The sequence below is a fragment of the Malaclemys terrapin genome, chromosome 3, assembly GCF_027887155.1.
Source record: "Malaclemys terrapin pileata isolate rMalTer1 chromosome 3, rMalTer1.hap1, whole genome shotgun sequence".
Taxonomy (NCBI): domain Eukaryota; kingdom Metazoa; phylum Chordata; order Testudines; family Emydidae; genus Malaclemys; species Malaclemys terrapin.
This window is the reverse complement of record NC_071507.1, coordinates 108,982,064-108,995,895: the sequence shown is the minus strand read 5'-3', so window position 1 is coordinate 108,995,895 and position 13,832 is coordinate 108,982,064. Positions and strand designations below refer to the sequence as shown.

Genomic DNA, 13,832 nt, shown 5'->3' with positions numbered 1-13,832 from the left:
AGCCCTAAATGTTACTAAAAAAGGCCATGAGAGTTTACTGGGTTTGTAGATAGTAGGATTATTAAACTCAGTGGGGCTACTTATGTAAGAAAAGCAAAACACTACAGCAGCATAGCTCTTAGGTGTAAAGCCTGTCTACATTGAGGAAAGGGGTGCTCACATCAGGGTGGGAGAGGTGGTAGATAGGCCAATGGAAGAATTCTTCTGTCACTCTAGTGCTGTCTATATGGGGATTTAGGTCGGATTAACGACTCCGCTCGGGGTGTGGATTTTTTTACACGTCTGAGCAGCACCTTATACTGACCTAATTTTCTAGTGTAGATCAGTCCTGACTTAAATATGGGTGGAAAGGAAATTTCCTGTTTTCTGCCAGATATTCCAGAGATACTGGAAAGTGTGATAGTAAATTATTGTTTTTCTGCACAAACAATTTAACAAAACTTTTTACACCTCATTTTCAACTTATTGTTCCCACCCTCCATCACAGGGACTTCATTATTTGGAAAGTTCAGTGAGTCTGATTCAGATATATTGTTTTTGCTTTGGGAAAAGAGTGAACAGGCTTTGTCATTAACTCTGACACAAGAGCTCAGGGGAGAAAACACTAATATAAATTGCAAGCCTTTTCTAGTATTCATACCTCAATTCAAATCAATTTATGAAAGGGAGTTTCTCAGAAGATGAGGCATTAGCAGGCAGAAATCAAGTAAGAATGACTCCTACTATTGAATCCAAACACAATAACCACAATAATTTATTTTTTCTTATTTTAAACCACTAGGGAAAATCTGCTGCTACTGAGATCTTACATTTTTACATTTTTTTTAACTTTCTGAATTCATCATAATTTCTGTGTTAAACTAAGTTCGTGGAGTTATTCTATTAACATGCATATTTATTTTTTCCAGGAGAAGTTGCAAACAGGAGCATATTATCCCTTTCCTAGATCATAAACATCACTTCAGGGATTCAAAAATAAGACTTTGAGGGAAATAATGAACTCAACGTTTTTTGATAAGGAAGATTTGCAGTACTGCTTTGAAAATATGAATGAATCTTGCTATAAAACACCATTGTCTTCTGGACTCCGAGTAACCTTGTATATTGTGCTTGGTTTGCTGACGATTCTCACTGTGGCTGGAAACCTACTGGTAATCATTTCAATTGCTTATTTCAAGCAGCTTCACTCTCCTACAAATTTTTTGATCGCCTCCTTGGCATGTGCTGACTTTGGTTTGGGTCTGACTGTGCTGCCCTTCAGAACTGTAAGATCTGTTGAAACCTGTTGGTATTTTGGGGAAACATTCTGTAGATTTAACAGTTGTTTAGATGCATCTTTCTGCCTAGCATCAGTATTTCACTTGTGTTTCATCTCTGTTGATCGATATGTTGCTGTCACTGACCCTTTAATTTATCCAGTTAAGTTCACAGTGCCGGTTTCAGGCGTGTTCATAGGTGTTGCGTGGACATTTTCATTAGTATACAGTGTTTATGTTGTCTTCATTGGGGCTAATGAAGAAGGGCTACAAGAATTAGTAAATGCCCTCTCCTGTGAAGGGGGGTGTCAGATTATGTTAAATAAAATGCAGGTGGTTGTATCCTCGCTCCTTTATTTCATACCTTTCTTTACAGTGATAGTACTTTACAGCAAGATCCTTGCTGTGGCTAAACGACAAGCTAGAATGATAGAGATGATGAGCAACAACACCCAGTCATCTGATAATTACAGTGACAGAGTTGGCAGAAGAGAGAGGAAAGCTGCTAAAACCCTGGGTATACCTGTGATTGCTTTCTTGGTATTCTGGTTACCTTTTTTTATAACTGTAATAATTAATGCTTTCCTCAACTTCATAATTCCACCCCTTGTCTTTGACATTGTAGCTTGGTTTGCTTATTCCAACTCTGCCATTAATCCTTTGATTTACTCTCTCTTTTATCCTTGGTTTCGAAAAGCAATGAAAGTGATTGTGAGCTGTAAAATCCTCCACCTTGATTGCTCAACAATGAGTTTGTTTTCTGAATAAAAATGTATCTTGTACTGCTAAGTTCTGATTCCAAGTCACCGTCTTCCTCTGTCTGTTTTGTTGTTTTTCCTTTCAAATAATCTCCCAGACTTTTATAGCTGTATACTTTGAATCCTAATGAAAATCATGTTGAGTTATTTTTAGAAGTCCATTTCTTTTTTTTTAAATGTTCTGATTTATAGTGTCAGTGAATATCTTTTTTTTTTAATGAGGCTGAATAAAAAAGGGAAATTTTGCTTAATCAACTATTCTGTGTGTTATATAGCATTATTTTTGTTAAATATAACATTATTATATAGTATTTCTGACAAAATTACAATACATTGCACTATAAACACTAGATATATTTAGCACTGATTGGATAATTTTATTTTGTATTTTTCTGTATCGCTGGTTGACTTAGAAACTCTCTAGGCCCTAGAATAGGCCACTGTGAACAATAGGAAACATACAGAGCCCATGAAAAACCAACCTAACAGAGATGGGGATGGCGGTGGAGGGATGGGGGTGGGGTATAGGTATCTTATGAAACTAGCAAATCAGATGCAAATACGACATAATAGTTGTTGCAGGGAAAACTGAAGTCATAATGGCAACTTCAAGATGTCCATAATTCCAATCCACACCATTTTCTTCAAAGCTACTGGACCAAAAATAATGTAGATAGACAGAAAGTACATGCACACCAATGAAGGTCTAATTAGATTCCATCTAGTGTCAATGCCAAAAGTCCTATTGATTTAATGGTAGTCAGATCATTTCCTTAGTCAGCAATAATGATTAAAAGATTAAAAGTGTTATGATGCTTTATGCCCTCCATGACTTTCTCAGTGACTGAATGGGCTATACCAGTCATTTAAAGCTTTTGAGACAACTCATATAGACCAACTCTGTCCCAGTCCAGGGTCACCTTTAAAATATCTGAATGACAGGTGATTACTGAGAAGAAGTAGGTGATCTCAGGGAAGCAGGCTGGTGTTTATAAAGAAGCCCATTCTGATAATCCTGTTTTTAGAACCCAAAGCGCCATTCTGTGAGCAGGGTGGACTACAGGTCCTCTATGTGCCGGCCACTTTTTCTCTCACAGAACCAGGAGAATCGAACAGGTGAGTTATTATGGCAGAAATCTGGGAGAAGGCATGCTAAGAAACAAAAGGTCTACATAAGCCCCCACCACTTTCCACAATCAAGGAGAGAACCACAAGGAAGAAGGTCATGCTAATGGGCAAATTGTTGAGGCTGATTAAAATGTTATCTTATAATTCCCTTTTAAAGAATAAGCTCTGCAGTTAAGTTACCTTCATGTAAGTTACCTTCTCCTCTGTCTGGCTTGAAGTAGCTCCAGTGCTGTTGGTATGAGTGTGATAGCCTGAAATGTTATTATCCCTCTGTGACGTTGTGCAGTCTATATGGTTTTATAAAAACATGATGGTAAGTGAATATAATGTAACTGGAATAGTTTTATAAAAACATGATAATAAGTGAATATAATGTAACTGGAATATGCTTCATGCAAAATGTCTCTTGTAAGGTCTCATTACAAAGCTTATAATCTACTGAGTGTGATCATCCTATTTGTATAAATGTACCACTCTTGTATCGGAAACTAGAAATATGAAATATAACTCTGAGGGCCTATTGTAATTATGCAAAGTGTGGGCCATTAATGGTGGTTTGGAATCTTGACGACTCCCATTAACCAGGACCATTGTCTGCAGATGGCTGTGTTTACCTGTGAGTCTTCCTGTATATATGTGTGCTGGCAAGTGGGTAATGAAGTCTTGCAGAGACATGTGATCATGTCACCTGAACTGGAATCCATCTTTAACCTGGTGCTTTTCCAATGGGGGGGGGTGGAAACCCAGAGGGACAAAGGGTTCCCGCCTTATGCAAAAGTAATATAAAAGGGTGGAACAGAACAAAGAGGGGAGAGAGGAGCCATCATGAAGAATCCCCTAGCTACCACCTAAGCTGGAACAAAAGCTGTACCAGGGGAAAGAATTGTGCCCAGGCCTGGAAGGTGTCCAGTCTGAGAAAAAACTTACTGAAGCATCTCTGAGGGTGAGATTATCTGTATTCAGTTTAATTAGACATAGATTTGCGCATTTTATTTTATTTTGCTTGGTGACTTACTTTGTTCTGTATGTTACTACTTGGAACCACTTAAATCCTACTTTCTGTATTTAATAAAATCACCTTCTACATAACTCAGAGTATGTATTAATATCTGAGGGAGCAAACAACTGTGCATATCTCTCTATCAGTGTTATAGAGGGCGAACAATTTATGAGTTTACCCTGTATAAGCTTTATACAGGGTAAAACGGATTTATTTGGGTTTAGACCCCATTGCGAGTTGGGCATCTGAGTGCTAAAGACAAGCACACTTCTGTGAGCTGTTTTCAGGTAAACCTGCAGCTTTGGGGCAAGTAATTCAGACCCTGGGTCTGTGTTGGAGCAGACGGGAGTGTCTGGCTCAGCAAGACAGGGGTGCTGCAGTCCTGAGCTGGCAGGGAAAACAGGAGCAGAGGTAGTCTTGGTACATTAGGTGGCAGCTCCCAGGGGGGTTTCTGTGATCCAACCTGTCACACCCTCCTCAAAGAACTCTGAACTTTTCCTGCAGTTTTTTGTTTTTGTAGTTCAAATAGCAGCAAAAGGATTTTAATAATATATGTTAAATCAATTCTCTCTCCAACCAAACGACTGGGTATTGTGATTTTTGGAGGAAATAGTTTCCTGCACTTCTAGTATCAGGCTGAATTACAGTAGACCTTTATGGATTTCACAAACAAAATGAGGTCAGAAACACTCAAGGCCTAACAAATGCTTCCTCTGCAAAGGGTGGGGGCTAGTTCTTCTATCTGGAGCTTTAAGGGCATTAGGCTGGTGTTATAGCTGGTCCTATTCTTTCTGAATTTGTTCACTCATTCCATGGCAGAAGATGAGGGGGTAATAGTAGACTCACCATTCTAAAGGGGCAAGAATCTTTCTTTCTATGGTCTTCTATGCCCAGGATTTAGACAGGGTTCCAAAGGGTGTGGAAGGAAAGAGGTCCTGTGTTCTACATATCTCCAGATAAGCTTTCTGCAACATTTTATATCCCCCTTGGATATACATGGGCTGAGATTAGGATGTGGGCTATGCCTGTGTCCCTCTATGCCTGGAATTTATTCCCATTAACTTTCACTGTCTGCCCCCATCGGGGATCCATTGTTTCTGTTCCCATTTGGGTACAGCAGGACTAATGTACCAGGGTATTAGGAGTTAACTCCTAAGCACATACACTGTATGCCCTAGATGAACTGGTTGGGCAACTTCCTCCCTCCAGAGGCTGAGTCACACAGTTAACTCCTTAAGTTTCAGATGCAGGCTGTCACTCTAGGACCAGACTTATCCCTAATGGATGAATTGGGCAATTCCAGATGATATGATCCAGTTTATTACAGATATGACACCGCTTCTCCCCACTGTCTCCGGGGTTCCTCAGAGCTGGCTTCCCTCCCATTGGGAGTAGGTCTTGTCCCCTGGGTGAGTTTACCCATTTCTCATATGTGAAGCGTACCCTGGTGAGTTGTCCCTCCACTTTGGGTTCAATGGGTGGGCCATTCATCCGTGGACTTCCTCTCAGACCCAGACCTGCCATCCACATAGCCAGCCACTCAGCTTGTGGCAAAGAAGTCTCTTGGCTTCTTATCCACCAACAACATTTAACATCATGGGAACAAATCATAAAACTCTTCCAGCCGAACCATTTCATACAGCTCATTCAATATACGGCTCAAAAAAATCAATCTGGTTTAGAGGGAAATCAACCTGGTTTAGAGGGAAGTCAAAGAAGCTAGGAATTGTAGAAAATTGATAAGGGAAACAAAGGGACACAAGGAGAACTTTATGACCATCAGAGTTAAGGACAATAAAGAGGAGTTTTTTTAAAGTATATTAGGAACCAAAAATATCCTAACAATATTATTGGTCCATTTCTAGGTGGAAATGGTCATATTATCAATAATGTTGTAGAAAGGAGAGAAATGTTCAATAAATATTTCTGTTCTGTATCTGGGGGTTGGGAAAAACAACAGATGATATAGTCATATTAGATGGTGACACTCTTTCCATCCTACTAGTATCCTGGAAGGATGTTAAACAGCAGTTACTGAAGTTGGACATTTTAAAATCAGCAAGTCCAGATAACTTGCATCCCAAGGTTCTAAAAGAGCTGACTAATGAGCTCATTGGATTATTAATGTTGATTTTCAATAAGTTTTAGAACACTGGGGAACTTTTAGAAGTCTGGATGAAAGCTAGTGTTTTGCCAGTATTTATAAAAGATAAACGGGTTGCCCCAGGTAATTATAAGCCCACCAGTTTGACATCTATCTCAGGCAAGATAAAAGAGTGGCTGATATGGGACTCAATTAATAAAGAAATAAAGGAGGGTAATATAATTAATGATAGTCAATATGGGTTTATGGAAAATAGATCCTCTCAAACTACCTTGATATCTTTATTTTTTGATGAGATTATATAGTTGGTTGGTAAAGGTAATAGATCTAATATACTTAGACTTCTGCAAGGCATTTGACTTGATGCCACACAACATTAAAATTGATTAAAAATTAGAAATATATAACATTAACATGACACATATTAAATGGATTCAAAATTGGCCAACTGATAGGTCTCAAAATGTAACTGTAAACAGGGAATTGTCATCTAGTGGGTGTTTCAAGTAAGGACAGTTCTTAGTCTGATATTATTTAACATTTTTAGCAATGACCTAGAAGAAAATATAAAACCACCACTGATAAAGTTTGCAGATGACACAAAAATTTGGGACGTGGTAAATAATGAAGAAGACAGGTCACTGATACAGATATATCTGGATCGTTTGGTAAGTTGGGTTCAAGAAAACAATATGCATTTTAATATGACTAAATATAAATATACATTTAAGAACAAAGAATGTAGGCCATCCTTACATGATGGAGGACTCTAACATGGGAACCAGTGTCCGAAAAAGATTTGAGGTCATGGTGGATAATCAGATGAACATGAGCTCCCAGTGTGACTCTATGGCCAAAAGGGTGAATGAAATCCTTGGCTGTATCAACAGGGAAGTCTAGAGTAGGAATAGAGAGTTTATTGTACTTCTGTATTTGGCACTAGTGCAACTGCTGCTGGAATACCTTTCTGGTGTCCACAATTCAGTAAAGACATTGTGGAATTGGAGAGGGTTGAGAGAAGAGCCACAAGAATAATCAAAGGTTCAGAAAATATGACTTATAGTAGCAGTTCTCAATCAGGGATACATGTATGCCTGGGGGTATGCAGAGGTCTTCCAGGGTAGATATCAACTCATCTAGATATTTGCCTAGTTTTACAACAGGCTACATAAAAAGGAAGTCAGTGAAAGTCTGTACAAACTAAAATTTCATATGACACTAAAAATTCAGACTGGAAACAAGGTGTAAATTTTTAACAGTGAGAATAATTAAACTTTGGAACAATTTACCAAGGATCAAGGTGGATTCTCCATCACTGGCAATTTTAAAATTAAGATTAGACTTTTTTTCTACAAGATCTGCTCTAGGAAGTTCTATTGACTGTGTTATACTTGAGGTTAGACAAGATGATCACCAGGGCCAGCTCCAGGCACCAGCTTAACAAGCAGGTGTTTGGGGCAGCCAAGGGAGAGGGGCAGCACCTGTGGCAATTCGGGGGCGGCAGGTCCCTCACTCCCTCTAGGAGCGAAGGACCTGCCGCTGAACTGCCGCTGCCGATCGCAGCTTTTTTTTTTTTTTTTTTTTTTTTCCCCAATTGCCCAATTGCCGCTGCCGATTGCGGATTTTTTTTTTTTTTTTTTTTTTGCTTGCTTGGGGCGGCAGAAATGCTGGAGCCAGCCCTGATGATCACTACAGTCCCTTCTCACTTGGTAATCTTTGAATCTATGAATCTTTTCCTCATTTGCAGAGAGAATCCCTCAGCTGAGTCAGGGAGTGGGGTGGTGGGAGCTTGCTGTGAATGGTGGGGGGAGAGGGATAGGAGGGGGATCGAGGGGAGTTACTGAGGCTCTTTGGAGTGGGTGCTGTCACGGATTCTGGGAGTGCAATGTGGACCAGTAAGGGATTGTGTCACCACTGGCACTACAACCCTGGGTGCCTTACAATGCTTTGCTGCTGTAGCTCCCAGCCTGGGACACTCACAGCCAGCTCACAATCATGCCATCACCACCCTGGGTGTCTGTGTGCTAGACTGCCCTGGTTCAGCAGCTCCGACTTCAGCCGCTGGTCTACAGCCTCACAGCCCCACTGTGGCTTCCACCAGCCCTCATGACAACCAGCAAGGTGGCCCCAACACACTCCCAGTCCCCAGTTTCCCCAAAACTCTGTGCCCTGAAGTGTCCAACCCTCTCCTGGACAGCTCAGAGAAATAATAAGGTTCATTTGTTTCTGTCTCCCTTTGTTTGGGCACAGGCTGTAAAGCCTAATTTCAGTGAGTATCTATAATTCCTGATCAGGGCTGGCTCCAGGCACCAGCACAGGAAGCAGGTGCTTGGGGCGGCCAATGAAAAGGGGCGGCATGTCCGGGTCTTTGGCGACAATTCGGCGGCAGGTCCATCAGTCCCTCTCGGAGGGAAGGACCGGCCGCCAAATTGCCACCGAAGAATGAAGCGGCGTGGTAGAGCAGCCGCCGAAGTGCTGCCGATTGCAGCTTTATTTTTTTTTTCCTCTTTGCCGCTTGGGGTGGCAAAAAAGCTGGAGCTGGCCTTGTTCCTTTTAGAGTGTTAATATACATATTGTATGATGATATTAATCACCTGTATGTCACAGGCTTTTATAAAACATCTCACTTGATAAACTTTTAGAATACCCTAATATGGTATATAATTGATACTCTGTGTTCTGTTCCCATTTACTGTATCATCAGGTCCCTGGAGCTACAGTCGTTTTCTCTGTCAATCTCACTCTGATTCTCAGACTCCCCGTCAGTAAGCAGTTTCTCATTCAGGAACAGCTTCGTCTTCTCCAGCTGTAGCTTCCTTCATTCCAGGTCCTACTAATTTGGGAAACATGGTCTGGATGGGACAGAATTACTCCCGCAGTTGTTGCATACACTCCAAACATCTTCCTCCAGGTCATTGTCCTCAGGCTTTCCCCGTCCTGCTAGTTCATTCTGGCCTCTGTTTTTCCTCAAACTCTCCTGGCAGACAGTGTCCTTCCCACAAGTTCACCCAGTTCTGAACCATGATTCCTTTTCCTGTACAAAAAGGTGGTCTAGTGGGACTCAAAGAAGATTTCAGTTCAAGTTCCTCACCGGCCACACAGACTTTCCAGGAAACCACGTAATCTGTGTATTTCAGTTCCCTGTCGGTAACAGGGGGATCATAATACTTCCCTACATCATTGGGATGTGGTAATAAATATGCTGAAACAAATGAAATCACCTGAGCATCATCTGATAATGAGTGTAGCGCTTTTCTTTCCGAATGAAAATGCATTCCTTAAAAATATGTAGACTGGAGCAGTTAAAGGAACATGGGAAAGTAAAAAAGAAAAAAAAAAGCCTTGGCCTATGTGACCTGGGTCACTCTTGGGCTCAGGACAAACCACTACCAACACCTTGGTCAAGTGTAACAACACAAAGAGGGTTTATTTGGCTGTCACAGCCTTACCCCACAGTAACAAGAACAGCACTGACAGCCAAGAGTAATCTTCATGGAGGCTCTGGCAGGTAGCAGTCTGTCAAGAAATTCCTGGCCCCTATCCAAGCCCCTCTCACAGAGGTCAGCCACAACTGGTCTACATTCCCCAATTTCAAACCCTCCTTCCAAGCCTGACACTTACTGCAGGTGCAGCAGAGCAGGACTGACTGAGCCCACAGCTGCCTGTTAACCCTTTCCTCACCAGGGTGGATTTGCAAACCTCATCACAGGCTGTTAACGTATTTTGTAGAAATACATGTGCAAAGACTCATAAGAATCAGTATCTGCAGAATCAAAAGAGACAGGATCTGGCTAAAAAGTTCCATACCTTGCTTTTGATGTTACTTATGAAGATCTCAGGCCCTGATCCTCACTCCCTCATAACAATTTGACACTGTGGAATTACATGGCATAAAGCTGACATAAAAGAAAGGAGACGGTGGCCCTACATTTTGTTACTGAAAAAAGCTGTATGATTTTCAGTTCTGACATGATGATACATCATATTTTGCAGCACAACTTAATAATGATTTTTACAGCTTATTGTCATCTCAGTTTTCCCACCCGTCACCACACAGACTTTATTTAGGAAAATCAGTGAATATGCCTCAAATTTTTTTTTCCTTTGGGAGAAGAGAGAACAGGCTTTGTCATTAACCTGAACATCAGAACTCAGGGGAGGCCACATTACTATAAATTGAAGTCTGATCCAACATTCTCTTCACATCTCAGTTCACATTGATTTGTGAAAGGGAATTTCTCAGATGGGTTAGGCATTGGAAGATTCAAAGGAAGTAAGAATGAATCCTTAACTCCAGATACAATACATTAAAATAATTTCTTTTTCCAGTAATTTCACTTCTTATTTTAAACCAGGGAAAAGTGGCTGCTACAGAAATCTTCCATTGTTGTAATTTTTTAAAGTTGTGAATTAATATTAATGTCTGCATTCAAGATCATATTGTGGAGTTATTATATTAACACCCATGTTTACTTTTCTTTCAGGAGAAGTTGGAAATAGGCGCATGTATTTCCTTTACTATGGCCTGGTCTACACTACAGGTTTAGGTCGACTTTAGCAGCATTAAATCGAATTAAGCCTGGACACGTCCACACGATGAAGCCCTTTCTTTCAACTTAAAGGGTCCTTTAAACCGGTTTCTTTACACCACCTTCGACGAGGGGATTAGCGATAAAATCGGCCTTTGCGGGTCGGAATTTGGGTAGTGTGGACGGAATTCGACGTTATTGGCCTCCAGGAGCTATCCCACAGTGCTTCATTGTGACCGCTCTGGACAGCACTCTCAACTCATATGCACTGACCAGGTAGACAGGAAAAGACCCGCGAACGTTTGAATTTCATTTCCTGTTTGCTCAGCGTGGAGAGCACAGGTGACCACGCAGAGCTCATCAGCACAGGTAACCGTGATGGAGTCCCAGGATCGCAAAAGAGCTCCAGCATGGACCGAACGGGAGGTACGGGATCTGCTCGCTATATGGGGAGATGAATCAGTGCTAGCTGAACTCCGTAGCAGTAAAAGAAATGGCAAAGTATTAGAAAAGGTCTCCAAGGCCATGAAGGACCGAGGCCATAACAGGGACACACAGCAGTGCCGCGTGAAAATTAAGGAGCTATGGCAAGCCTACCACAAAGCCAGAGAAGCAAATGGAAGGTCCGGGGCAGAGCCGCAAACTTGCCGCTTCTACGCGGAGCTGCATGCCATTCTAGGGGGTGCGGCCACCACTACCCCAACCATGTGCTATGACTCCGTCAATGGAGAAACACACAGGGAAGAGGGTTCGGGGAACGAGGAAGATGAGGATGGAGGTAATGTAGGTAGCTCACAGCAGCAAGGAAGTGGAGAAACCGGTTTCCCCAACAGCCAGGATATGTTTGTCACCCTGGACCTGGAACCAGTAACCCCCGAACTCACCCAAGACCCTAAGGGCACACAGGAGACCTCTGGTGAGTGTACCTTTGTAAATATTACACATGGTTTAAAAGCAAGCGTGTTTATAAATATTACACATGGTTTAAAAGCAAGTGTGTTTAATGATTAATGATTAATTTGCCCTGGCAATCGCGGCCAGTACAGCTACTGGAAACTTCTGTTAACATGTATGGGGATGGAGCGGAAATCCTCCAGGGACATCTCCAGAAAGCTCTCCTTCATGTACTCCCAAAGCCTTTGCAAAAGGTTTCTGGGGAGGGCTGCCTTATCCCGTCCGCCACGGTAGGACACTTTATCACGCCAGGCCAGTAGCACGTAGTCTGGAATCATTGCATAACAAAGCATGGCAGCGTATAGTCCCGGTGTTTGCTGGCATGCAGACAACATCCATTCCTTATCTCTCTTTGTTATCCTCAGGAGAGTGATATCATTCACCTGGTTGAAATGGGGTGATATCATTCACCTGGTTGAAATGGGGTGATTTTATTAAGGGGACATTCAGAGGTGCCCATTCCTGCTCTTCTGAACACAAATGTTCCCCGCTGTTAACCACGCGGTGGGGGGAGGGGTGAAGTGATCATCCCAGAGAATCGGGTGTGTGTGTGGGGGGGTGATTTACTTGGGTTTGTGCTACATGTTAACCCGGAAACCGCAGCCCCTCCTTTTACATTGAAAACCCATTTTAAATGGCCAACCCAATTCATCCTTGAATGGGAAATGCGCTGTTGTTTGAAACCATTCCCACATGTTAAGAAGGTTAAAAAAGCCAAAACACCGTGGCTTACCATGGCTGCCTGCAAGCCGAAATCTGTTGCCTGGCACTGTGTGAGTGATCTCTCATACCAAACCGGCAGGCAGAGGAAAAATGCGACCTTGTAACGAAAGAGTGTACCCATTGTTCTCTAAAATGTGTCTTTTTTTAACCACCTCTCCCTTCTCCTCCACCAGCTGCAAATGTTTCTCCTTCGCAGAGGCTAGTGAACATTAGAAAGAGAAAACGGAGGACGCGGGACGATATGTTCACGGAGCTCCAGATGTCCTCCCACGCTGATAGAGCACAGCAGAATGCGTGGAGGCAGTCAATATCAGACATGAGAAAAGCACAATATGAACGAGAGGAGAGGTGGCGGGCTGAATGGTGGGATGAAAAGAGCAAGTGGCGGGCTGAAGATGATAGGTGGCGTCAGCTTGCAGATAGAAGGCAAGAGTCAATGCTCCATCTGCTGGAGCATCAAACTGATATGCTCCAGCGTATGGTTGAGCTGCAGGAAAGGCAGCAGGAGCAGAGACCGCCGCTACAGCCCCTGTGTAACCAACAGCCCTCCTCCCCAAGTTCCGCAGCCTTCTCACCCAGACGCCCAAGAACACGGTGAGGGGGCCTCCGGCCACCCAGTCACTCCACCCCAGACGATTGCCTAAGCATCAGAAGGCTGGCCTTCAATAAGAGTTAAAGTTTTAAAATGCAGTGTGTCCTTTTCCATCCCTCCTCCCCCACCCATCCCAGGCTACCTTGGCAATTATCCCCCTACTTGTGTGAGGAATTAATAAAGAATGCATGAATGTGAAATAACAATGACTTTATTGCCTCTGCAAGCGGTGCTCGAAGTGGGGAGGGGAGGGTGGGGGTCGTTGGTTTACAGGGAAGTAGAGTGAACCGGGTGGGAGGGGGAGGGTTCATCAAGGAGAAACAAACAGAAGTTTCACACCATAACCTGGCCAGTCACAAAACTCGTTTTCAAAGCTTCTCTGATGCGCACCGCGCCCTGCTGTGCTCCTCTAACCGCCCTGGTGTCTGGCTGCGCGTAATCAGTGGCCAGGTGAGTTGCCTCAACCTCCCACCCCACCATAAATGTCTCCCCCTTACTCTCACAGATATTGTGGAGCGCACAGCAAGCAGCAATAACAATGGGGATATTCTTTTCGCTGAGGTCTGAGCGAGTCAGTAAGCTGCGCCAGCGCGCTTTTAAATGTCCAAATTCACATTCCACCACCATTCGGCACTTGCTCAGCCTATAGTTGAACAGGTCCTGACTCCTGTTCAGGCTGCCTGTGTATGGCTTCATGAGCCATGGCATTAAGGGGTAGGCTGGGTCCCCAAGGATCACGATAGGCATTTCAACATCCCCAACGGTTACTTTCTGGTCCAGGAAGAAAG

At 42.8% G+C, this 13,832-nt stretch overlaps 1 protein-coding gene across 1 annotated transcript; it reads left to right on the top strand.

The window, feature by feature from the left end:
* The first annotated feature begins 995 nt into the window (after nt 1–995).
* LOC128834614 (trace amine-associated receptor 9-like) lies at nt 996–2,024 on the top strand. The gene has a single exon (XM_054023547.1). It carries the CDS (start codon nt 996–998, stop codon nt 2,022–2,024), a length of 1,029 nt encoding a protein of 342 aa, XP_053879522.1.
* The last annotated feature ends 11,808 nt before the right edge of the window (nt 2,025–13,832 follow it).